This window comes from Lepidochelys kempii, chromosome 9 (assembly GCF_965140285.1).
Source record: "Lepidochelys kempii isolate rLepKem1 chromosome 9, rLepKem1.hap1, whole genome shotgun sequence".
In the NCBI taxonomy this organism is placed as follows: domain Eukaryota; kingdom Metazoa; phylum Chordata; order Testudines; family Cheloniidae; genus Lepidochelys; species Lepidochelys kempii.
In genome coordinates, this window is record NC_136388.1 from 75,780,495 (window position 1) to 75,807,337 (window position 26,843).

The following is a 26,843-nucleotide window of genomic DNA, read 5'->3' on the forward strand; positions in this document are numbered from 1 at the left end:
TCCCCCCCCCCCCCATTTAGTCAAGGGTATTTATAATGTAAGTCATGGACAGGTAACCGGCAGTGAATTTTTGTTTGTCTGTGACCTGTCCATGATTTATACTAAGAATATCCATGACTAAATCATATCCTTAGCTATCAGCACATTGGACAGCCATTCAAAGTGGGCAGAGTTAAGCTTGCATTGTGAATTGAGCATGTATCTTAACTCTGTATGTCCTGATTTTCGGAAGTTTCAGTGTAGCCATTCTCTCCATCCTGGAAGGGCATGAAGCACCACTGCATAACCTTAACTCTGAGGGAACGAAATTCTTGGACATTTAATGTTCTTGGTTTTCTAAAAATAATTTTTCTGCTTCCCCATGTGCCACAGCCCAGCACTCCCCTTCCATTGCCTCTGGCTTCTTGGCAATGATTACTCTGACCGCAGAATGCATTGGCTTCATGTTAGTCCCTTCGCTCCCCCATCATAACCTTGTCTCTGGCCTCTCTGCTTGTCCAGCACAACCCTGTTCTCCCTCCTCAGTCCATCCCTGTGATGAGGCAGATTTTGGCATGGGACCCAGAGACCGAAGAGCTGGGGAGAGGATGCAGGCAAGTTCAGGGACTAGCATGAAGTCATTGGGGACTTTTTTGAAGTAAGGGGACAAATATGGGGGCATGTATGTGGGGGATTTTGGTGGCACAGAGCTGAAGCCCTCAACATCCCCCACTGCTCAGACCGCTGACACGCCTTCCTTTGCACCCCACTCTTCCCTACACGAGTCCAGCACCCCCATATTTTCCATCACTGCTCAGATTCCTCTCTGCTGCTCTTACGCTGCTCCAACTCCTCTAACATTCTCTTCATCATACCCATCTCTGACCACCCCCCGCACCTGCTCCTCCAAGGCCTCTCCACATATCCACCTGCTCCTCCCTCTGCCTTGCCGCTCAGTCCATGGTCCTGGTAAGCTAGGAAAGGCTGTGGGGAGGGATGTGGGCATGGCTGCGAGGAGTGACATGCAAGTTGGAGGCAGGAAGGGACAGGAGGAGCCCCTTCCACTGCTGGAGGCAGCATCTGGAAGGTGGTGAGTTCTGGATTCCTTCCCCCTTATTGGTTAGCCTTGGAGCCCCCTCCTTTCACCTAGTTGAGCAGTCACAGGGAGCTGGGGAGGGAGGGCACAGATGGCTCCAGTTCCCTTCCTCCGAAGTATGTCCTTATTGCTCTGAGCTCTCAGAAAGGAAAGGTCCTATTGAGGATGATCCTTTTATTCCTTGAGGGATCGTAGAAAAACTACTTTTTTGGAACCCTAGTTCTTAGTCAAAGCTCTAACCACTGAACCTGATTTTCAAAAACATAGTGTTAGGATGTTCCCTTATGCTAATAAGGGTTGTTATCAAAGTGTGCTGGCTCCTCAGTAGGTGTGGAAGAGCACAGCACGAAAGGATGAAGGTTGGCAAAGGGGCATTCCCCACACCACCTCCCATTCCCCACACCTTGTGCACTGCTCTAACACAGCCCTGTATTCCCCCATTTGGCTCTGATCCCCCCTGTATTCCTTAGCTCTGCACCAAAATAGTTATAAGAATCAGAAAATGTTATGAGCAACTTTTCTTTGATCCCACTTTGTGCCATTGTTCAGAAGGTTCAGACATGAGTGCATTATCCTAACTGCTTATTAGAGTCTTTCATCTTTCCTGTGTTTAATTAACACTAATTTCCTTGACAATGCTTCTACAGTAGAATCAGTGTCTCCTTGTGGATTTTAGAGCTCTGTAAACTAGACATGTTGGTCTCAGTGCCAAACTTCCAAAAGGAGCCTTTGCAGAATGCAGGCTGAGAGCAAGGAACTTGGAAGCTGTCAAGGGTAGGGTTTGCCCTTGCAGTACATGAGTGTAGCTCAGGTTCCGTGACCACAGCATGTCTCCTCCCAGCATCTGTAATAACTGTCTGCAAGCCCCCTGGCTTCACCAGTGCCTTGGTCTGGCTGCATTTTGTTCTCTTTGACATGTCAGTTTCACTCATGCTGACCTGGAGTTTTAAACTTTATCCTTAATAGCTTTTGAAATGTGCTTCTTCAAAGAGGCAGTGGGTCGAAGCACTAGATAAATTCCTAAGGGTGATACCAGTTTGGGGAGGATCAGAGCTATAGTTTGAGACCCATATGTGAGCAAAAAGAGTTAGAACCACCAAGTGATTTTTGTAAACACCATTTTTGGGGGGCTGTATCTCAGGAACCCTTTGCACACATGAGTCTGAATTTGGACCCCACACTCATGAGGGTCCACAGCAAGTGGATTTCAAGACATTCTGAGTCAGCATGTGGATTTTAGTGCACTTAAAATAGTCGCCTTTCAAACAGTGACTCTGAACCTTAAATAGAGCAGAACTGCTGCTCTGCCATAATAAAAATGAAATGAGGCCTTTTCAGATACCTTCTGGGATATGAGTAGTGGTGGGACCAGTAGTGGTTTTGGCTTTGGGGTGTTTTTTTTAGCCTATAATAGAATTATGTTTAGTTTACAGGAAATGTAAAACTTGGTCTTCTGAGCGCCTTGTTGGCACCTGACTACCTCCATTCTCACTCTCTTCCCTATCTACTTACATGGTTAATTTTTTTTTATTTCTCCATCTGTTTTTCATTATGGCGAGCGGAGGACTGCACACTTACTTCCAGAATCCAGCAATGTCATTCTTTAAGCTGTCCAAGGAGAATCATTAGAAAGGAGTACAAGGCACTTTCTCCTATTCTCTTTCTGCCTTGCTTGGCATATCCTGCTGGTGAAGTTTGATGCATGGCATCAGAATTTTCAAGCCTTGTGTTCTTCATCATGTATTTGGCTCTGCAGATCCCCTGCATAGGAGTTGTGTTCTGTGGGTGCAGAAACCATTCCAAAGCAGACTGCTGTTAGTGAACGCTCACCTATTATTAAATTGTCCTTCATATAGATTCCAGATCAGATGTTCTTCCATACGGATTATCGGCCACTGATCCGTGATGCTAATAACTATGTGCTGGATGAACAGACCCAACAGGCTCCACATCTCATGCCTCCCCCATTCCTGGTGGATGTGGATGGAAATCCACATCCCACAAGATACCAGCGTCTTGTACCAGGACGGGAAAATTGTAAGGATGAACAACTTATTCCTCAACTGGGATATGTGGCTAATGGTATGTTATCTAAAGTTCTTGTTTAACAAGCTTACTGAAAAGTATATGAATGCTAATTAACTAGGGCAACACCAGAGGGAATGATCTATTATCACTCTTCTTCAGCTAGACTGTGATCTTCAGTCCAGTGTTAATATGTGAGGGATGAATTACAACATGAATGAAGCAATGGAAGTTTACTGATTGGCCTGTCTTAAAACCAGAGACAGGATTTGGGTTATTGCAGAGAATCTGTAGCACTCAAACAGTAGTGAGCCTTATTCTGTATAGTCAGCAAATCCATTAATTTCAGTGGAGCTGTATACAAGACTGGCAGAATAGAGCCCTGTATTTTGTTAATACAGTAGTTATAAAGTAAAGTAATCTTTGAAAAGGAAGAGGGGTTTTGGTTTTGGAATCAATTTTTTGTTCTTTGTAATATAAACTTTGCTATAGGAGGATCTCTGTAAAAAATCTGACCGTTAACACCAAATGAAACATTAGTACAGTATTTGTTTTCTCTACTGCTAGATGTGGCTTTCAGCTTAATACTTGCAACTGGTGGGGAGAATCTTTTTGGACTCTGCATAGATAGGTAGTTCCCTATATGGCAAGAGAAATTTGGGTAGCAGAATAACGAGGTATAAAAACCAGATAGCAAGAAGACTTCTCTTGGTTCTTTTATGAGTATATGCTTTCATACAAACTGGTAGTCTTTGGCTCTTGCTGCAATCCATATGAATGATAAAATAGTTTTTAAAATCTGTAGCATGAGTGGAATGAGAAACCACTAGAACTGAACTTAATGGGAAAGTATTCAGAGGAGGAGCTAGGTATCTCATGGAAATCTTTGTTGTAGTCTACCACCTTGTTGAAATAGTTGGCAAGCAATGTATCTTACAATAGAAGAGTCAACTTGGCTCGATACAAATAAAATGGAAAATTATATAATGTATGTGAATTGAAGGCAGGAAAGCACTTGGTGCGGAGTTTGAGTGTGTTTGGGTTGTTAGTAAAACTGGTGCTTTGCTCTCACTAAGGTGACGGTGAAGTGATTGAACAGGTGATTGGGCAGCAAACCAATGACCAGGATGAGAGTATTCTGGATGGAATGATTAGGGAGCTGCAGAGAGAACAAGATCTGAGGCGAATGAATGAAGGAGAAGCTATCCCAAACCCTCCATACAGTAGATCGCACTCTATTAATGGTGGTAAGTATTCCCCCCATGTCTTGATTAGTCATTTAGTCAGATTGCTAGGAAAGCACTCTGAACTACTGTGACCAGGTGCCTGGACTGGCTGCACTGAGAATGCCAATGTTTTTGCAGATTTGACCCAGTAGTTTCAGCTGGGGAAATGCTTTTCAGGGCCAACTTCTGAAAAGCATGTATGTTTGCCTGTGTCCATCCAGATTCAGATCTTCTCTCTGTCTGATTCAGAGAATTGATTGAATCCACATCTCCTACCTCACAGATGAGTGCCTTAATCACCAGGCTATGGAGACATTCTCTCTCTGGCTGAGTGAATATTTATGCAAAGTGGAACAGCTTCAACCAGAGAGATTCAGAGCAGAATAGCCTATAGCTTGGTGGTTAGGATTGTTACAAGGAAGGGGAGAGACATGAATTCAGATCCCTGCTTCAGACTGGGGATTCAAACGTGAGTCTCCCAATCCTAGACAAGTGCATTAACTACTGGCTAAAGGTTATCAAGGGACACCACACACAGTTCCTCACAATCTGTTCCTCCTCTCCCCCTGAAAATGGACTTTTCTGGTTTTTTGACAAATGCCTAACCTTTACAAAATATTTTCTCTGATTTTTCAGTTTGCTGACTTGAACCAAAATATCAATTATTCTCCCAGTTCTATCATGATTATGTCTTGTATGTGCTTTCTTTCCCTGTCTTTCCCCATTCGTGTAAGCCAGGGGTTTTCAAACTTAATTGCACCGTGATGCCCCTTCTGACAACAAAAATTACTACATGACCCCAGGCGGGAGGGCCAAAGCCCAAGCCCCACTGCCCTGGCCTGAAACCCTTGGCTTTGGCGTTGGGCCCCAGCAAGGATAACGCCAGCCCAGGTGACCCCATTAACATGAGACCCAGTTTGAGAATCGCTGATTTAAGCATTAGTAACTCATCTGGAGGTCTTTGGAGGGCAGGTGATGACTTAGTAGAAGAATTGAGTGTGAGGTGCAACTGAGAGCACTTGATGTTCTAGCTGGGCAGTGCCTGATTGCTTAAGACAATTAGACCATAATTCTCTTACAAACTTTTTCTAAAAATAAACTTTTACTATCTTACCTTATTATCATTTATTCGCTGCAGGGATGATCCTTTCTAACTTTTCCTATCTTAATGTCACCATAACAGCGTATAATTAGTAAGTAGACGAAGTTATTAGAGTACAGTGCTGCGAAAGGCTAATGCTCTCTTGCTGCTGCCTATATGCATCAGTGTTCATAAATTAAACATATCTGCTTTGTCCCACTGTTTCATTTTAAAGCTTGAATTTGTTCTCCTGTCCCATTGTTCTGTTAGAGACCATGATTAAAAGCTACAATCAAACCCAATCAGATCTGACCAGCTGATCACAAAGCAGCTTACTGTCTGTTGTAACAGATGCTGTGGACTTGTGCTGTGAGTCAGCTAGTCATAAATCAGTTTATTCATAGTATCCAAAGCTCTTAAAAAGTTTACTGTATATTTGCTAGTAATCTGGTTTTAGGTTTTAAATGAGTGAGTGACTTGCTTATGTTTAAACTACCTGCTACTGATACAGATCCATGGGAGCAGTATGCTAGGAAAGGATTACCAACAGAACACCTAATTTCATTTTGATCTAATACAGTGGTTCCAAACACCCAGCTCAGTCCAGCCTGCTTGAGGTTCTTATCTGTCCCTTGTGACCGATTTTTAAATTTTGCACAGTGCAAGCTTTCATTTAAAAAAAAAAAAAAAAAAAGTCTAGACCATATGGTTAAGATAACCTTCCAAACATGAACGGAGTGTAAACTGATGCCCCATTGTCTTCCAGAGTTTGCAGCCTACTTTAAACACTAGCTGTGGGACACATGAACTGCCTGTATTCACATCAGTGAGGTGTTTACATTTAAGCCTAATTGACACTTTAAGAACCAGATTTTCATACAGCTTTGCATAATTATGAGTCTACTTTGCATGTGCACCATATTTGTGCATATGGAAATTAGATAATTTCAATTCTAAATGGCCACGTAAACCAAAGACAGGAATAGCTGTGGTACTAGTATTGCCCAGGATCTTTTTATCCCCACTTGACTGACTAAAGGAAAGATTCAGACTTCGTCTGGCTCTGGGTAAAGGACAGTATGTAGCTGTGCTGCCTTGAGAGCAGCTCAGGGACAGAGTTGTGTCTAAGAATATAAGAATGGCCATACTGGGTCAGACCAAAAGTCCATATAGCCCGGTATTCTGTCTTTCGACAGTGGCCAATGCCAGGTGCTTCAGAGGGGATTAACAGAACAGGTAATCATCAAGTGCTCCATTCCCGGTCGCCCATTCCCAGCTTCTGGCAAACAGAGGCTAGGGACACCATGCCTGCCCATCCTGGCTAATAGCCATTGATGGAACTATTGTCCATGAATTTATCTAGTTCTTTTTTGAACCCAAAAAAGGCACAACAGGGTAGGTTACAGAAACAGTGCAAGTGAATGTGTTGGAGCCTACAGTAATCTCATCTGCTTTTGTAGCATGACATTTTCAAAAGCTCCTAAGTAAAAGTCCTGTTGAAAATCAATGGGACTTTGGCCCCTCGTACTTATTAAAACTTTACTTACGCATCTTATGTTGGCCTAGTCATTACTTTGTTGAGAAATCTCCTCGAAAACTCCAGGTACCATAGGAAGTCACAGCATAGACTGATCACTTTTTTTTATGAGTGTGCAAAGTGGTTGGTAACAGTCCAGCAACATATAGAAGTAGGTATTCCTAGGTATTCATCGAAAGTGTCAAAACCCCTCACCTCATGTTAGTAACTGATTTTCAGTTGATCAGTAACTGTGATAAAACTGCCCTCCCCTGAAGCAGCGCAATTATGCTCCGCCACTTGCAGAGGGCTGAGAAGAAACTCTCTGTCTAGGTCTAAATTTTTATGCATAAATTTTTATTAAAATAGTTGTGGAAATGAAAGGGAAAGAGATCTTCATTTTTGTATTTTAGCTCTTAGAAGTCCAGGTTTGGACTCCCCACCAAATGTTGGTCTCAGACGTAGCGGTCAGATTGAGGGGGTCCGGCAAATGCATCTCAATGCTCCTCGCAGTCAGATGGCCACAGAAAGAGATCTCATGGCCTGGAGCAGAAGAGTAGTGGTGAATGAGCTGCATCCAGGGGTTAGCAGGTAAGATGAAGCCATTGATACTGAATTTCTGTTGGAATCATCTCCATTCCTTTGCAGTACAAGAATACTAAAATATATTGAGTTAATATGTTTGTATTTCTTTATGAATCCAATATGTGCTGTCCATATGAAATCAATTGTACAAACATTATGAACTGCGTATACTACTAAAGATCATATTATAACTTTTGGGAGTCTATTGTTTCCTGGGTGTGCATGTATAATGTTCCAAAGCATGCTTGGGGGAGGAAGAATAAGTCATGTAGTGTTTCAGTGATACCTCTTTCAAAAATAAGAGAGATTATTTACAATTTTTTTTTAAAAGAAATTGATTTTTCAGTACTGTATTTTCTTCAGACTTAGAGTTAATAATTAGGGTTATATTCTGCTTGGGAATTTGGAGAATGGTAATTTCTTACCTTTATGGTTATTTAACTCCTCCTTTGCTGGTTCAGATATTCTGTTCTTACCTTTTTGGGGCCAGTTTTATTTTGACTGTTCTCTTTCTTGAAAGGTTTTTTTTCCTAGTGCAGCTTTTTAAAATTTTAATAGATCATCATGCTCAGTGAAATATTTCTTGAGCTATTATCAAACGTCCAGCAAGCTCCCCTCTTATAGGGAAATGACTAATGATATCAAAAGAGTTTTTTGCTTTGTTTAAAAACAAACATAAAACAATCTCTGGTTGCTAGCAGGACTTATGCCAACTTAGCTGGTAGCAAGGAAGCAAATACTGTTTTAAACACATTTAGTAACTAGATTGTCAGTCTGTTTAATGATTTAGTGAATAAGATGAATGTCTGCCATATGTTTTTAGGGTTCAGGAAGAATGCCGAGCTGCCAAAGGTGATATGGAAGTTAATCTTTACACAGTTGAAAAGAGGAGAAAACCATCCCACACCTTGCAAAGGGTGAGTAGTTTTCATTAGAAGAAAAGGGAAAATAAGAATGGAGACCATTTTAAGCATTGTGCAAAAAAAAAAAAAGTCCAACAGAAATTTTTCTAGATGTTTTAATATCCTTGCTACTTAATCTTTCTAATTTTCCTATATGTAGCTCCATTTTGAAGTTATTCTGTGCTGCAGAACAATTTGCTGTTAGGTGTAAACCATTGTCGGGGGTGGGGGAGAGAAACAGTGAAGTACCTTTAAGTGAGTAAAGGTTCATCTTAAATTTAAAAAAATGTTGGTACCAAGATCTTGATCCTACAACTTGCAATATATGGGCAAATGCTGCATCCACATGGAGCCTTCTATTCTTTAGTGGAGCTCTGTTCCCGCATGGTTCTTTTTGCAGGATGAGGGCCTAACATATTTTCGGACTCTCAGGAATGCAATACATTTTTTGTTATGCACAGACTTTATTTGAGGACCAAATGTTAGATTTTAAATTGAAAAATAGTTTAAATGTCTGACTGCTTGACAAATTAAGTGCTGTATATGTGTAACTACTTTACTCATTTTTTAAAAAGGGTTCATATAACGTCTCTCTATTCTGCAACTGCTGTCATGAACCCCGGGGTCTATGTGAAGTCCCTGTGTTCGGGCACAGAGGCCCCTAAATTGCAACAGCACTATTCTATCAGTTCATATTACACAGTCAGTTTAAGATACCACATCAAAGATCTGTTTTGTACACCCACCAGATGATACTGATATCGTTCAAAGACTGATTCACACACGCTGCTGTAAGGGCTTTTTAAAAAGTGCCATTAATTAAAATACAAAACACCATTTTTAATACGTCTGTATTGCATGAAATCCTGTCCCCACTGAAGTCATTGAAAAAACTCCCATTGGTTTCAGTGGGCCTGGATTTCACCCATTGTATGTAAGTATTGCAACTGATAAGATCCCTTTTCAGGGAACTTCAGTCTTCGTCTTCCTCCTCTCCATTATTATTATTATTATTATTTATTATTTGGATTAGCATAGTGCCTAGAAGTTCACTGTGCTAGTCGCTGTACAAATACAGAATAAAAAGACTGTTCCTGCCCAAAAGGGCTTTCAGTGATGGAGACCTTTTACTTTGTTAAAAAACACACATTGTTCATGTTTGTTACAAGTAAAAGAGATGAGGTTCTTTTTCCAAGTGCCAGTTCTGAAAACTCAACCGGAGATCTGAAAATCAAGCTGGCTTTGTTGCTGCTGCTGAGTAATCAATAAAATCATATGTCCAATCCTATGTTTTTCTTTGGAACTAGACAGGTGTAATAGAGGGCAGGCTTTCTCTTCTTGAACAGTAGTGGGAAGGTTATGTGAACCTTTTGTGCTTTTATGCTAGCAAGCTACATCCACACAAGTACTGAAATGGTGTTGACTGAAACAGTATTTAGAGACTTGTTGAAAGCAAGTCTAATCTCACAGTTTGATTTGTGGCATTTTTATACATGTATTTTACAAGTGTGCTAGAGGAATCACACAGTCCTTAGAATAGTACATTTCTTTTTTGTAGTCAAGACCACAGGGAACAGCTGTTCAGCAAGAAAGTGGTATTTTTGCATAACCAATTTTTCAGGGTCAAATCACTTCTTAAAACAATGGGCAATATGAGCAATATAGCCAAGCCAGAGTAAGTTAGGGATGGCATTTCAGCCCGAACTCCAGATTTTCTGGTTTTCTGTTGAGAGTTGGACAGCATCCAGTCCTTTTAATATGGCATGTTTTTGTAGTGTATATAGATATATTTAACTGTTAAAAAATCTAATCTTTGTCTTTTTTCTTCCGTAACAAAAGAGTGATTATCAACCTGGCAGTGGACGATCTTTGAGAAGAAACCAACGTAAACGCCAGCATGCCTACCAAACACGCTCCACCATTGAACACAATCAGCAGGGAGCAAGTCAAAATGCACGTACAAAGGAAGAATCTGAAAGCTCCTCCGAGGTATGACACCTCAAGTAATTGTTTCAATATGTTCCTTGGTTGTGTGGTTTGATGACAGATGTTCTCAAAAAGGTGTTATCATTAAGACTCAGGATTTCCTCTTCCTTTATGAAGAAGGATTTGATTCAGTTGTTTTTAGGATTCATGCCATTATTTTATTAAATCAGTCTGGGAAGGAGATGTACCATTTTATTTCAGTGCCTAAATTGGCAGAAATATAAATATAAAAGTATTCAAATCTAGTTAAAATGGATTGTTTTATGGACATCATCTGCTAGGAAGTCTTGAAATGTTGTTAGGTTAATTTAACTGGCCTGGACGTTGCTTTCTAACATTTGCTATTCTGGTGTTTCATGCAAATAGTAGACTTCAAATTGTACATGTACTGTAGATGTCACTAAGTAGGTTGGTTTTGTGTACATCTGTACAGCAACTTTTAAAGATCCTGTATTGGTGTTAGTGGTTGATACTGGCAAGAGTAAGGATTGGAAGTTTCACAGATTAAATGTAATTTTTCCTCTCAGCAAGGAAAGGGGAGCATGTAAAATAAGACACATTATACATATTGTATATATTCACTGCTTTCTCCTGCTCTGTAACTTAACACTAAAATACATGTGAATTAAATGCTCAGTTAAAAGCTCACCATAGTTATCAGAATTCTGACAAGAAGAAAAAGCTTACTAGTAGATTGATTAAGGCCATACTTGTGTATTAATGGATATATGTTTCAGATATTAGAAATTAATACCTTTTAAGCTTTTAAGAAACATTTTAAGTACTTTTTTATTGTTTTAACATTTGATGATACGAAGTTCTTCCTCATGCATCTGCCTTTGCAGCTCTCCACTGGAGGAGCTCTTTGCCTTGCAGACCAAAAACCTTTAGTAGAAGCAAGAACCATTAAAGACTATGTGCATCCCCCCCCCCCCCTCCCAAATCAGGCTTTTCTTCTTCCACCTGTTCTGCAGAGGCAACTTTGTGAGGGAGAAATGATGGTCATGTACCAGTAACTGGAATTCTCTGAATATATTTGGGGTCAGCAGATGTGCACTGACCACGTCCAGCCTTTCCCTTTCCTGTGGATTTTGGGTCAGGTTTTCTGAGGTTGAAAGGACCTAAAGGACATTTTTATAGGGGGTGTGGAATTTTTTATATATATATATAATATATATATATAAATAAATATAAAATAAATATAAAATTTATTTATATATATAAAATTTTGGTTCTAGAATGCCTCGAGGGCGGGTGTTGTCCCACGCCTTAGTAGCTCATGCTATCAAAGGTGCAGTGGTTTGTGAGGAGAGGCATGTTGTGTAACTCGTGTCATCCGGGTGTTTGCATCGTGATATTTTCAGGCAAATATAGGAGAACTTCGGGAGTGGAGGTTATTCATAACTCTGAAACATTCTTAACTCTGAACAACACATTATGGGTTGTTCTTTCAAAAGTTTACAACTGAACATTGATTTAATACAGCTTTGAAACTTTACTATGCAGAAGAAGAGTGCTGCTTTTAACCATCTTAATTTAAATTAAACAAACACAGAAACCGTTTCCTTACTGTCAAATCTTTTTTTATACTTTCTCTTTTTTTAGTAGTTTCTGTTTAACATAGTACTGTATTTGTGGTGTGTTTATTTTCTTTGTCTCTGCTGCTGCCTGATTGCATATTTCTGGTTCCAAATGAGGTGTGTGGTTGACTGGTCAGTTCATAACTCTGGTGTTTGTAACTCTGAGATACTACTGCATATATAATATGAAAGAGAAAATATTTGGTGAAAATGTGGCAGCAGGAATAACAACATGATTCTTTTGTTTTTAATGCAGGAAGATGAAACAGTTGGCACAAGTGATGCCTCTGTAGACGACGCTGTGGCTGTATGGCAAAGTGAAAGCAGTTCCAGGTAGCTTTTCCTATCCTCCTAAATATTTCTTCTTTGTCTTGTGATTTATGTAGTCTTAGAAAGCCGTACCGTGACGGTTGGTATTTCTGGAGCCATGACTACAATATGGAAATAAGTATCTAGGACTTATTTCACCATAAAATAAGTAAATATTTCACTATAAAATAAGTAAATCTGTTACTTCTGTGAGAGATTAAGGTAAAGAGGAGACTCTCACCTTGTTTAGTAGATGTTTGTGCTCTGCACTGCTCACCATTGAAGTTTACAGGCTCCATCACTCTGGACAGAATATTTGTCTCTTTAATTAGGAAGTATAATAGTGAAATTGACCAAGTAATTATAAAAGTGTTTATAAAACCACTTACCTTTTGTTAAAGCAGTGTGAAAGACCTATACTTCCAAATGTTTTTTAGTCTGAAGACTTTCTTCTTTTTTTCTTATCCGCTATACAGTTTTTTTGTGTTCTCTGCGCAAGATTAGGAGCTAGTATGAAGTAGATCAGCAAAATGAAGCGTTTTCATATTTGTGAGTCAGTTACCTAAAACACAAATGTTAGTTGATTATTTGAGTAGTGAAGTAATAGCATTGACACAGAATGACTGCTTTGTGCTAAAGTGGCCAGATCTGTTCTGCTCTTTGTAATGAATTTGTCAAAATACCTTTGTGCATAATTTTTAGAATTTTTTAAAAAATACTGTCCTTCTGTGTTTGGAGGGACGAAAGGTCATATTAAATCAGAAAGTGTATGTCCGTTACTGTGATGTTATGGAAGTCAGCAGTATACATTTAAAGACTCCACTAATATAGACTAAAACTTTGACAAATTCCAGGAATAAATCCATTAAGAATTGATGTGAAAACACGAGGGCAATAAAATATGTTCCTACAGCCTTCTGTGAATGAGTGGAATCATTACTATGATGCAAATGTTAAATATAATTCTGGCTTGTATATGAATTTTCAACTGAAATAGTATGCTGAATGTCTAAATTATACACCATTTAGGCTTTCTATAGACTTCATGTGAATATAGTTCTAATCCTGCTAGCTGTCCTCACAGTCACAGGAACCCATCTACATGGAGCAGCTTGCAGGATGAGGGCGAGGACTGTATTGTGTGAAAGTCAGAGTTATGGTTTTCTTGACATCTTGTTTCTTAGCTTTTTACTTTGTAATATTTACAGTGATTCTTCAAGTGAATATTCTGACTGGACAGCAGATGCTGGAATTAATCTCCAGCCTCCAAAGAGACAAACCAGACAGGCGACTCGGAAGATCTGTAGCAGCTCTGAAGATGAAAATCTAAAGGAAGCTAAAGGATTGGAAGAGAAACGAAGGAAACCCAAACAGACTAGAAAAAAGGTTAGCTTTTCTTTTTTAATGGCTTTTTGGCTTTACGGCTATAAATCTTTCATCAATGGTTGTCTTCAAGTTAATTTTTTTCATAAACAAGAATGCATGAAAGACGACTGATAACACAGTAGTCACAATTCACTTTAAAATAAAACAGAATAGGATTCTGGATATGTAACTTTGTTATGCTATTGTTGTGTAGTGGTAATTTTGATATTTTAGTGATTTATAATTAGGATGATGAAAAGAACAGACTTTTATAAAAGAGGTAGGTTAGTGAGAGAGACCTTTATATTTACTCACTACAGACCAAGTTATTTTGTGTTTTCTGAATAAGTGTGGCCAGAACCAGGGCCACATGAAGGTCCTTTTTCGTCTGAGGATTTCCCTGGCTAGTGCAAAGCCAACATAGTATGCTCTATGCGTAGGAGGAGGGATGTAGTGTTTTGAGGATTGGAGAGGTAGGACCAGAACTCACTGTGCTCCAGCAGTCCCCACTGGTGTGATGTCACTTGGAGTCACCACAAATGAGAAGTAAGTCAGAGCAGCCATTAATATGCTTTAACTTGCACCAGGGGCCAGTTCAACTCCCAGCCAGCCTGAGGATCTTTGCCACAAAGGTGACTTGGAGCCACTTTTTGTTTCACCTCAGCTGTGCCAAGGGATGTTCTGGAACAGCTGAGGGATTTAGTCCTTAAGGTGTCAAATTTTTCAGCTGTCTATTTTACTTTTATGTATATCTTGGGGTGAAGAGGATGGAAAAGAAAAAAACAAGTGATTAGCACCCCTTACGTCTTTCCTTTTGTATAACTTCATCTCAAAGGGCAAATGTAAAGGGTCAGATTCACACCTGAAGTGAGCCTATTGACTTTGAATTATGTTCCAAATAGAACTACAAAGGGTTAGTGGAAGGACTGTGACATTAAAGGAGTTATGTTAGTTCCATATTTTTAATTTTTGTATTATATGCTTCTCTTGAAGAATGTTTGGTTTTTGTCGAAGCAGCTGTTTAACATGCTGTTAGGCCTGTTATATATATCTTAAGAAATTAATTCTTTCCTTAGTCTGCCATTATACTGATGATAATGGGTGATCACTTGATCTTCTTGGAGACTTGGCATATCACGATTTGCTTTGCTCATAATATTTAATGAGCTTTGTTCTATATAATGAGTTGCTCACATGCCTTGCCAATAGTAATTACAGCTTGTTCCCTAAAAGTAATGTAATTTGTTTAAGAAACCAAGTGGATTACTTTCGATGGAAGGTGAACCCAGTGAAGAATGGTTTGCACCCCAGTGGATCTTGGATACCATACCACGTCGTTCACCCTTTGTCCCACAAATGGGAGATGAGGTAATGTTGTGCGTGTTCCCATTGACAGCAGATGAAATGGCCTCAACTAGGCCAATAAAGATGCTTCAGATGCCTACACATAAATAACATGCTGCTCAGAAGGAAGAATAAGAGTGTTTTCCAACAAAATAATCCTTATGGAAATATCCTATAGAATTTAGGATGATCCTTGTTTGTAGATATCTTTTTTTGTAAAAAAAAATAAATAAATAACCCCATGGATCAGCTGTATGACTAAAATGAAATCTACACATTCTCTTTTCTTTTCTTTAAGATTATATATTTTAGGCAAGGTCATGAAGCTTATGTACGGGCAGTAAGGAAGGCAAAAATTTACAATGTTAACATGCAAAAACAACCATGGAACAAAATAGAACTCAGGGTAAGTCAACTTAAAAAAAACAAAACAAAAAACTTCCACGATCTGTGAATCATGTCATTAACTTCTGCATTAAAGTCAAATGTGAACAAATAAAAGAAAAATGCTGTTTAAAAAGTTTTGCTTTGCAAACCAAACTTTACAGATTTTTTTTATGACCTACATCAATCAATCACTGATGGTAGGAACTCAGTAGGAGATTCAAGTTGAAGGAAGATGTTTACGTAGAATGGTATTCTTCACTAACAAAAGTTAGACAACTCTAATTTGAAATATTACCTTTTCTTGCATTCTAACTCATACAGAACTAGCAACTCTCAAGTCGTTAATACAATCACTTCAGCATTCTTAGAATGAATGAACATACAGATACTGCTCATTGTTTCAGAACCTGAGAGTAACAAATAGGGATCCCAACTATATATATAAATTTGTATTAGTGGTGGCTGTTTAGGGCCAACTATGCGTCTTCCAAGGCCTCTTCAATTTGAAAGGGATGGGAAAGAACTACTCCCCTTAAGTTACATCCACACTTGGGACTAGGGTGTGATTCCTAGCTCAAGTAGGCATACTTGTTCTGGTTATCATTGAGCTAGTGCACTAACAATAATATTGTACCCATGGTGGTATGAGCTGGCAGCCCCAAGAACATACCCATGGGATCCAGGTGGGTTTACGCGCGGGAGCAGTTAGCCTGTGCCACCACAACACTACTTCTGGTTTTGACATGCCCATTGGATGAGAGCTAGCATAAGCATGTCTGCGTGAGGTGGGACTCACACCCCTAATCCCAGGTGCAGACGTAGCCTTATAGAGGCATAATGCCTACAGGTATTGCCCCTCAAGTCCTAGCACTTCCAGAGGCATTCATTTAGCTCATGCTAAATCTTCTTTTTAAAAAGACCATACTTTGCTTCCCCTAGTGCTGCCTCCTGATGTGCAAAGGTTTTGAGGTTGTGGCGTTGGCCAGAGATGCCCCCCTGGGGCCACTACTGCTTCTGGAAGAACAAATGCACCACCCCCAATACACTTTCCAGTGCAGTTAACCAAATTATGGCCAGCCTACTGGAATATGTTAGGGGGGAGGAGTATCATGTACCCTCTCATCCTTCTTTGCTAGAGAGACCACTATGCTCTTGGATTTTTAGGAATGAAGCATATGATTGATAGACGTATCTAGGCTGGAAGGAGGAAGTAATCTTATAAATACATACCTTTCTTTGTGCATATATGTGAGTGAATATGCTGCTTTTAACGAGATAAAATAATAATATAAATATTGACCCACACTGTGTTCTGATAATTAGGAACAAGAACTTGTGAAGACTGTAGGAATTAAATATGAAGTCGGACCTCCTACACTCTGCTGCTTGAAGCTTGCATTTCTAGATCCAATCTCAGGCAAAATGACAGGAGAATCTTTTTCCATTAAGTGAGTAGCTGACTGAATCATTTCTCCAAAAAAACAAATATTCTTACAAATCGTCTAGAATCCCCTTTTTCTGATCTCCTTGCAGCTGAAGGCTTCGTGTAAGCAGTTGTCATTCCTGCAATGAACAAGAAATGGTAGTTGAAGACTAAAAAGATTGCCTATGGGATTACATGAGAACAATGGCTGTGAGAGCAGTGTCTTGTTTAGAAGTAATATTGTTTTCTGCTATTTTATAGGTACCATGATATGCCAGATGTTATTGATTTCCTTGTGCTGCATCAGTTTTATAATGAAGCCAAAGAAAGGAACTGGCAGATTGGTAAGTACCATTTTACCACATCCGTGTGTTTGGCATACTGAATACCAGTATTGGACAGGATGCAATTCATTGTCTTTATTCTAAATCTAAAATGTAAATATTTGCCCAGTTTTAATGAAAGAGGCACTTGTAAGTCATTGGTTGTTCACTTTTAAATGTACTGATTATTTTTCAAGTGCAGTCCTCTCTTTGAGAGCATTCTAACACACTCTTGATGTAAACACCTTATGTTTTATTTTCTAGCATTTAAACTTAAAAAAATCATAGTCTGTCACTTCTACAATTTGCATATTAATGATTTCTGATCACGACTGTTATATTATAAAGCTAGAATGCTCAGATAAGCTAGGGGAAATCTGCTGTCAATCTCCAGAAATGTAAAGATGCCCTTCTTTGGTCTTTTTTGGCCTCTGTATGCTGCTGTGGTGAATGCGGTAGACATACAGAATCCTATAAATTATTTACTTTATTATATAAGTAAGGTGTTTTAGCTGTTACATAAGAAATAGATAAATTATTATGTGCATTACTCCATTGCTAAATTTAACTTTTTTTTAAAAAAAAATTTAATTACAGGGGATAGGTTTCGCAGTATAATAGATGATGCTTGGTGGTTTGGAACGGTGGAGAGTCAGCAGCCTTTCCAGGCAGAATATCCTGATAGTTCCTTCCAGTGCTACAGCGTTCAGTAAGGATTACTGTAGTTGCAGTATATTTGATATATCTAAGCACTTATGTGTCTCTTCTCCTCTGCATATTTATATGTAACTTACATGTGTGCATCAAGGGAAAAAAATTCAGATGAACAAACAGACCCCCTTTCTTTGTGACCTACCGACTCCCAAAACTATAATTTTGGGATTTTAGTGAAATTTGATGTGAATTAGAGCCCCAGACAACTACCACTGCGTTCCTGGTTCTTGTTACATTGGAATTGCCTTACCAGATCTTTCTCGTCCAGTATCCTATTTCTGACAGTGGCACCAAATACTTTAGAAGAAGGTGCAAGTAACCATGCAGTGGGAGTAATGAAATAACCTGCTCATAGGGGAGGTTTCATTTTTATTCTGGCCAATGGTTGTCTTTTATGTGCTGGAGCATGAGGCTTTAAATGTTTTAAAAAAATTAATCCTATCTAATGTAACCGTGACATTCTCATTGTCTACAAAAGTGTAGAATTCCCTTTCTGAATAATGTGACAGTGAGTTCCACAGTTGAATTATGTGTTGTCTTTTAAAAAGTTTCTTTTTATTAGTTTTTATTAGATTCCCTCTGTATACTATTCGTTATTTTGCGTACATCTATGTCTCCTTTTTATTAGTCTCCTTTCTAACAAGTCCCAGTCTTTGTAATTGCTTCTTATATGGAAGTCTTTCCTTGCATCTAATAATTTTCATCACCTGTCTCTGGACCCCTTCTTTTTCTGTCATCTCTTTTGAGATGGGGTGACCAGAACTGAGCCAATATTCCAGGTGAGGGCATTCTATTGATTTGTATTATGGCATGATAATACTGACAGTATTATTGTCTATTCCATTCATTTATGCGAAACGTTTTGTTTGCTGCACATGCACATTGTTGAATTCTGTGACAACTCAGGCTTTTAACCTGAATAGTTACAGTTAATTTGAAACCCAGCAATGTGTGTGAATAGTTCAGATTTGTTGTTCAATGTGCATTACCTTGCATTTGTCAACACTGAATTTCATTTAACCTTGTGCTATCCATTGGCCTGGTTCTGTTGGATCCTTCTAGTGTTTCTCAGTCTTCTTTAGTTTTAACTAACATCATTTTGAGTCATCTGCAATTTGTGTAACCTCATTGTTTCCCCGCTTTTTCAGATCATTGCTAAATATATGTGTAAAATAGCCATCCTAGTGTGGTTCTTTGGGCCATCCTACTGTTAACATTTTGTCACGTTGAAAAACAAGGATTTGTCCCTACGGTGGCTTTTTTGGAATGTCGGGGGGAGGGGGAGTGTTGTTTTTGTGATGGTAGCCAGTTGCTAGTGTATGGCAGGACTGTGCCTTATCCCATGACAAAATAGTTTCTTAATAGCCTCCTGTTTAGTCAAAGGATTTGTTTAAAAGTCCAAGTAAATAAAATCAACCATTTTTCCATTATCCACTCTCTTGTCGACTTGCTCAAAGTGTGCTACCAAATTGGAGAAGCACCATTTTCTGTTACAGAGGCTGTGCAGATTTCTTCCTTGTGTATCATTGTTCATTTAGTAGTAGTAACCAAAATATTGTGTTGTTCTGGAGCACTACTGGGATTCTCAAAAGTGATCTGTAGCTATTATATTACAGCCTTTTCTGGTAGATATCATCTGACAAAAGCATTTGTTAAAAATACTAATTTATCAGTCACTGGTTACAAAAATAATCTGTGGTTAGTGGTTACAAAAATGTTTTGACTTTTTTCCCTAGTGGTAATAGTTATTGACTGCTGTAAAAACAATCTTCCCAAACATTAGGTTTTATTAATTGTTGTCATTGCTAAGGCAGATACATTGCTGAGATTTGACCAGTACTCTATGTATTAGAGATGGGCTTGAAGAAAAACCCTGGATCGAAATATCCCAATCATAAGGGAAGCTGAGATCCACTTGTGACTCTGGCCAATCTATAATATACTTCTGGGAAGATCACACTGCCATTTTATTTCAAGTCTCTTTTGGAAGAAATTTTACACCCTACATGCATCAATGAAAATAGGTAAAAATTAAATATTTGCATGTATGTAATATGGTTTTCATTTGTTTTAAATAGCTGGGACAACAACGAAAGAGAAAAGATGAGTCCATGGGACATGGAACCAGTTCCAGAAGGAAGTAAATATGCTTTTGAATTAATTATTATTTCCATGTCAGTACAATTATACACCAGCATGACATTAATGGCTTACTGTTTCTGAATCCTTCCCATTTCTTTTAGCTGCTTATCCAGACGAGGTTGGTGCTGGAGTTCCCGTGTCCCCAGAGGAACTGACATCTCTGCTGTATAAACCCCAAGAAGGAGAATGGGGGGCCCATTCCAGAGATGAAGAATGTGAACGAGTTATTAAGGGAATTGATTATCTTCTGACCCTTGGTATGTTGGCATGAAATAAATTACAGGAGCATCAAGAAAATCAGCATGATGTCAAATGACTCTTTGCGGGGGGAAATTTACTTAACAAAAAACTTTGGATATAGCCTCTTATTCCTCTAGGTACCCTTTGCAGGTACACTTTCATCATTGTAGGGCTTGATCCTGCTCCCATTCATGTCTAATGATAGCAAGGGAGCTAAACTCAGTCCCTAATGAACAAAATATAATTAGTTTTAACTAGTGTTGGTATGAAACTATTTTATTTAAATGCTGTTAAACAAGGAAGGAATCCTATTTACAATTTCTGACGTTGGACATCCATACTTCAAGGTTTATATGAGATGGCAGTTTTCAGCAACAGCTACCGGCATGGAAATCTCAAATGCAGCTTTTAACAAAAAATGCATTTTTAAATATAGTAGTTCATGCAAGGGGAAATTCATTTGCATCCCGTGGGCATTCAGAATGGCTCACTGAGCAAAATGACTGTAGACATATTTATTGTTGGGCCAACGATTGCTGGATTTTTCTTTTTATAAGGGATCTAATTCTGTTATTACCATACAGCCAGGGTTGTCATCTGTGGAGTCTAACTGATTCTGATCTTTTTGTTTCTAGATATTTCTAACCCCTTTGCTGTTCCAGTGGACCTTAGTGCCTATCCCATGTATTGCACTGTAGTTGCTTACCCAACTGACCTCACCACAATCAGGAGGAGACTTGAAAACAGATTTTATAGGTCAGTTTGATTTGTATCTAATGTTTAAATTCCTGTGTATTTTATCATGTATCCAACTAGAACAGCTTAATTGCATTGTGACCCCCTTCGGACAATAAAAATTACTACACGACCCCAGGAAGGGGGGACTGAAGCCTGAGTCAGACCAAGCCCCTAGTAGGGGGGGCCAAAGTTGAAGCCCAAGGACTTCAGCCCCCCTGTAAACTGAGTCCTGATGCCCAGAGCTGAAGCCCTCAGGCTTTGGTCCTGGGTCACAGTAAATCTGAGCCAGCCCTGGTGACCCCATTAAAATGTGGTCATGACCCACTTTGGGGTCCTGACCCATAGTTTGAGAACCGCTGCACTAGAATCATCTGGTGAGCTGAATGTATTGCAACTCAACAAATAACTTCAGTGAATATTGCCACTTCCTCTAATCCGTGTCCTCAGCAGGTCTACAGCATAAGATTTAGACTCCATACCCCATCTTCAAAGAATAGGTCTTGATTTTTTTTTTTTTTTTGTCATGTTGCAAAAACAAAACCAGATTTCTGGACCTTGCTCTTTTTCCTGATCTGAGACATCTGCCTTGTGTCTTCCATCCTGCAAATATCGGCAGCCGTTCAGATTTGCTTGATCACGCCTCTTCTCGCTCTTGCGCCTGAGATTTTCTTTCCAGTGCAGCAAACTTAGGGGGAGTTCAATAATCTTGCCTTCATCTAGTAGCATCTCAACTTTTTGAGCTGATTTTGGGGCAGCAGCAAATAATACCTTTATTAGCCCCATCTCCTTTCCCTTGGAGGCCCAACGTTTACCATTGGGACCACTCAGCCAAGTTCCTTCACTGCATTTGTTTCTAGCTGGGGCAATTCCTTTCATTGTTGATTGGCATGTGAGTTCCCTTACCAGGTAATAGGCTATGGAGCCTGCCACCGCCAACCTGGCAAATGCCAGACATCCAGGCCATCTGAACAGAAGCTTTGTGTCTTGGTGCTGGGCTTGCAAGGACTACCTCTTTTCTAACTAAGTTTTATGGCACCAAAGGAAAGTAACATTTTTCTTTCCTCTTCCCCACCCTTCACTCAGGAGAATCTCAGCATTGATGTGGGAGGTTCGATACATCGAGCATAATGCTAGGACTTTCAATGAGCCAGAAAGTCCTATAGTTAAAGCAGCCAAAATTGTAACGGATGTCTTACTTCGCTATATTGGGTGAGTACTTTGTATTTCCTTATGCCAGCATTTCTGGGTTTCTAAACCAGTTCTGAAATGTATTTTGACTTGTCCTGTTGCTCTGCAGGGATCAGAGTTGTACTGATATATTGGATGTATATAATAAAGTGAAAGCAGAAGATCTAAGCAGTACTGATGAAGAGGAGGAGGTAAGAGCAGTAAGCATGATCATCAGAAGCATACTTAGCTCTTTTTTTATTCAGTAGATGGACAGAGTTTAAAGATTTTTATGGGTTTTTTTTTACGTGTAATCGCTTTGGGGTTTGATAGAAGAATAGTTGTTATGTAACTAGTGTGGCATGGTCTTGGACGATAAACTCTCCGCATTTAGTAAGATTGATTCTTTGAGGCTGGCTAGCCATCTGAGTCTTCCCTGAGTGACTGAGTTTCACTCTCATATGGAGAGGAAATGCTGAGAGTGGGGGGGAAAATGCATGAGGTAACAATATTATATTATTCACTCCAAAGAAACCATGTGGACAGTCATCTCTCTGCAATCTGTCCACCTTCCAAGTGGCACCATAGTGGATTTTGTGTATTGAGACTTTACTTTTTTTTCATTTCTTGGTTTTGCCTTTTAAAGATGACTGATAAACAGAAACTGCTGCAAAGTTGTAACACTGTTGTCCTTTTTTATCTATTTAAAAAATGCAGTTTTCAAGAATATTACAGAGTATCATTTTCCATTGTGATGTGGTGACTGCCCATAGCTACAACTTCCTAGTTTTGCCTTTAGTTCTTTCAGGCTCTGGTGTATGAGCCATTGACAGTGGGACACATTTATGATGATCATTTGCATCTACCCTCTGCAACCCCCTCTCCCCAATATATCTATTATTCAAATCTTTGAATGAAAACTGATTGCTGGATGAACATCTGTACCAAATGAATAAACATTACACATCATTCATAGCTTTTTATAACAGACCAGAATGAATACAGTGGATCGATTGTGTTGGAGGGTAAGAAAGGAGTGGTTGTTACTTTTGTCCTAATCACTGTTGTGGCAAATCTTTTTTTCCTTTAACAAATCTCTGCCCCCCCACCCCCACCCCAGAAAAATAATAAAATCACGCTGTTTAAGCGTCTGCCCCAAACCTCATTGAAGCCAATGGAAAGTCTCCCTAGTTGACATCTGTGGGCCCCTTGATCCAAGTAATTACTGTAATAAAGATCTGATCCTGCAAAGGGCTCTGGGTGGGAGCACCACAGTGTCCACACAATGCGACATTGACTTAAGTCGGCAGCGTACCTTGCAGGTTCAGGGTCTGTGCCATTCGGAGTTGATACCAAAATATGAAAATCAGTTCCTCCTTTAATTAGATGCCAAGACTGGCTTTTAGGGGTCTTCGTTTCCCTTCTAATTTTCATGATCTCATGAACACCTATAGTAGTGTGACCTTGCAGTAGCACTTAATGCCCTTTAAGCTTTGGTGTCTCTTTCACCTGTCAGTGACCTCAGGCCACGCGGCCAGCAAATGGTCCCACTACTCCACCAAGAAGTAGAAATACTGCAGCTTCCTGAAGGAAAATGATGAAGGAGGGGGATGGCTGAGACTGCCATTAAACAAGCCAAGTCCTTATAAAGAGAAACTAGAGAAACTGGCATGGGCAGAGGCTGGAAGAGGGGTAACTGGCTCTCTCGGCCATTCTTGCACACATGAAAATGTGTAAGACAAACCCTGCAGTTTCCTACCCTGTCCTCAATGGGTTTGAGAGAAACTCCTAACCAGAAAGATTCCCTCCCCCTTGATTCTGGTGTTCAAGGAGAACTATTGTGTGACATCACTAAGATTTTAATATGGTAAAATGCTGCTATTTTATAAACATGTTGAAGGTAGTTTAACCCTTTGTAGGCTGTATAAATAAATACATGCAGTGGTGTTATAGCCCAGACTTAAAGAAGAGCTCTGTGTAAGCTTGAAAATTTCTCTCTCTCACCAACGGAAGTTGTTCCAACAAAAGATATTACCACTCCCACCTTGTCTCTCTGAATAAATGCATGTTTGTTTGTTTTTTAAATAAAATGAAGGGCTCCTGTAACTTAAAATCCTGAAGCTTTCCTTCACAAACCTACTTGACTCATGTGGGAGGACTGTACCTCCTAGGTCTGTGTGAATCATACTTCCCATGTGGTTTTGTGATCAGCAGTGTCTGGCATTGTTGCCATATCCTCTTCCCTTTTCCCAGACCCCTCTAAGCGTGAGCATGTTCGGGGAAATGCAGTTTACCCCACCCTCTGGCACCACACAGCTCATCCAGAAAAGATAACGCAGCATAGGCCTGTATTAGCTTTCCATGAAGCCCTCTCTGCAATGAGGATTTTCCTTTGAGGGGGGTCCCTGGGTGCAGCTGCAATTAGGGTGAGTCCCTGACAGTAATGCTGCTCAGTGGAATCACTGGGACCGGTGCCAGAGCCACTTGTCTACACGGATGCTGCTGGCCTCCTGCAGATACCCTGGGATCCACATTTACTTGGCAAACATTGTGGCTTATTGCTCAGGGCAGCAAACCCTACCTCTCCCCAGCAGAACAATGTGAGAATCTCCACAAGGGATCATCATGGAGTTTTCCACCCTGTGAGCTTCCTCCCATAGGTTTTTTGGTGGAAAGAAGGGGACTGGCAATCAGGACCTTAGTGTTTAAATGTTTAGCTTCATTGAAAAAGCCCGGCGTAAGTGTATTGTGCTAGACATATTTGTTGATATTAGTAATGTAAAAAGCACAAAACATCTCTGCATTTTCTCCTTCCTCACAAATGTGGGATAAATAATTTTAATAAAATATGTTTTGTTGCATATTTTTGTAGTACAATAGCTCTTGCATTTTACCTGTCAAGTAAGGTGTTTTTCTGTTTGTGGTCCTGTGCTATTTCTTGTTCTGTTTTAAAATTAACCTGTATGTAACTAAATGAATAGAAAAGGAGTACTTGTGGCACCTTAGAGACTAACCAATTTATTTGAGCATAAGCTTTCGTGAGCCACAGCTCACTTCATCGGATGCATACTGTGGAAAATACAGAAGATGTTTTTATACACACAGACCATTAAAAAATGGGTGTTTATCAAAGAGCACTGAACATACATTGTATATTCTCTTTGGGGTCTTACAGGACTCTACCTCATCCATCCATTTTATTTTTTTTATATATCTCTGTGTAGGTATATTTATATATGTGCACACACATCAGAAACAAACTCAGGGAGTTGAAGCAGCTTTTCTGTTTAAAGATACTAAAATATAAAAGGTGGAAGTTCTAGTAAAAAAAAAACCTCTAGTTTTGCTTAAATCTTTTTTTTTTATTGCAGTAATTTTACCCAACACATTTATTCTCACAGTAATAGTTTGGTTTTGTTCTGTGTTTTCATGCTAACACTTGTTTGAGTGTAATCATTACCATTTCCTTTAGGTAGCAGAAGTAGATGTAGATTCAGATGGGCCTGGAACTTCATGTGGGAAAAGAAGAGTGAGTAAATAACTTATCTGCGTCCAGTTTATGCTCTAGGCTTTGGGTTGGTCCACAGAATTAAAGTCCCTCACGGCCTGATCCTGCAAAGACTTAACTTTACACAGCAGTAAGACTGCTTGTACATATTAAGTTTAAGCACATGTGTAAGTGTTGGCAGGATCAGGACCTTATATTACTATAGAAATAATTTGTTGATTGCTTAGTGGCTGTTACTGTCCCGATGCTTTGGATATCTGTACGAGAGCATTAACCAACAATATACAAGCTGCTTGTGCTCCTTCAGACAGAAAAATATTGAATTTGTTTACTTTATAAATACATACTATTACTAAATTAATGCCAAGGAAGGCTGCATATATTACATGTAATAGCTAAGTTTAGCGTTCAACAAGCAATTATTTTTCCATGGTAATTAATGAGCAACTTTTCCTTAATCCAATAAGGCATTGCGGCCTTTCCGAAATATATAAAGCTCTGAACCACAACTCTTGCATCTAAAATGTTGTATGGATATTGAGTTGGATATTTTTATGTTATTAAAAGAGAAAATGCATTCTTCAGTAAATTGCATAGTCCGTATTGTTATACCACTCAACTTTTGTTGCATGTTTTTAGTTATGGACTTCAATTTTGAACCATTGTCTGAGCACATTGATAGTAATTTTAAAGCCAAGACCAGTAGATACAAAAACCTGTATACTTTAAAAGTTCTTAAAATACAGCTTTTATTTTGTTCCCTTAAAATCTTCAGGTAAGACGACCAATAAAAAGGCAGCCCTTCAAAGCAAGCCCTGGTGCTTGGAAAGAACAGTGCAAGCAGTTGTTAAGCCTAATATATGAACGTGAGGACTCCGAGCCTTTTAGACAGCCAGTTGATCTCTTCTCCTATCCTGTAAATATATTTCTACTTTCTGTAATGTAAAAAAAAACCATTCTTATATTTCAGTCTTTTAAGAATTCATATATTCTTCATGCTGCTGTATACATTACTGAGCTCCTCTTTGTCAGTCACAGTCTGTCTTCTTTCATGAGTGCTAAATTAATTCCCTCTGAGAAAATGAGGGACCTGTAGCCCTGGATTGAGCAGGAATAGGGCTGGCAGGAAATAGCCACCGTCTTCAGAGAGCTCAGTCAGTGCACTTCAAACCCTCCTGTTGTTCCTACATCTCACGATCTCTTGAGC

At 39.3% G+C, this 26,843-nt stretch overlaps 1 protein-coding gene across 4 annotated transcripts in view; it reads left to right on the plus strand.

The window, feature by feature from the left end:
* BRWD3 (bromodomain and WD repeat domain containing 3) overlaps nt 1-26,843 on the plus strand; it is an 88,516-nt gene that overhangs the window by 46,972 nt on the left and 14,701 nt on the right. For 3 of the 4 annotated variants that reach the window (XM_073360928.2, XM_073360929.2, XM_073360931.2), the window contains 19 exons: nt 2,932-3,157; nt 4,177-4,347; nt 7,337-7,514; nt 8,332-8,425; nt 10,250-10,399; nt 12,233-12,309; nt 13,494-13,671; nt 14,902-15,018; nt 15,293-15,400; nt 16,705-16,829; nt 17,066-17,148; nt 17,725-17,836; nt 19,920-19,981; nt 20,085-20,240; nt 20,859-20,979; nt 22,045-22,170; nt 22,259-22,340; nt 25,601-25,657; nt 26,412-26,552. In XM_073360928.2, the coding sequence (XP_073217029.1) occupies nt 2,932-3,157; nt 4,177-4,347; nt 7,337-7,514; nt 8,332-8,425; nt 10,250-10,399; nt 12,233-12,309; nt 13,494-13,671; nt 14,902-15,018; nt 15,293-15,400; nt 16,705-16,829; nt 17,066-17,148; nt 17,725-17,836; nt 19,920-19,981; nt 20,085-20,240; nt 20,859-20,979; nt 22,045-22,170; nt 22,259-22,340; nt 25,601-25,657; nt 26,412-26,552 (2,364 nt within the window). The remainder of the gene's footprint in view (nt 1-2,931; nt 3,158-4,176; nt 4,348-7,336; nt 7,515-8,331; nt 8,426-10,249; nt 10,400-12,232; nt 12,310-13,493; nt 13,672-14,901; nt 15,019-15,292; nt 15,401-16,704; nt 16,830-17,065; nt 17,149-17,724; nt 17,837-19,919; nt 19,982-20,084; nt 20,241-20,858; nt 20,980-22,044; nt 22,171-22,258; nt 22,341-25,600; nt 25,658-26,411; nt 26,553-26,843) is intronic. The other variant, XM_073360930.2, reaches the window with a different exon arrangement.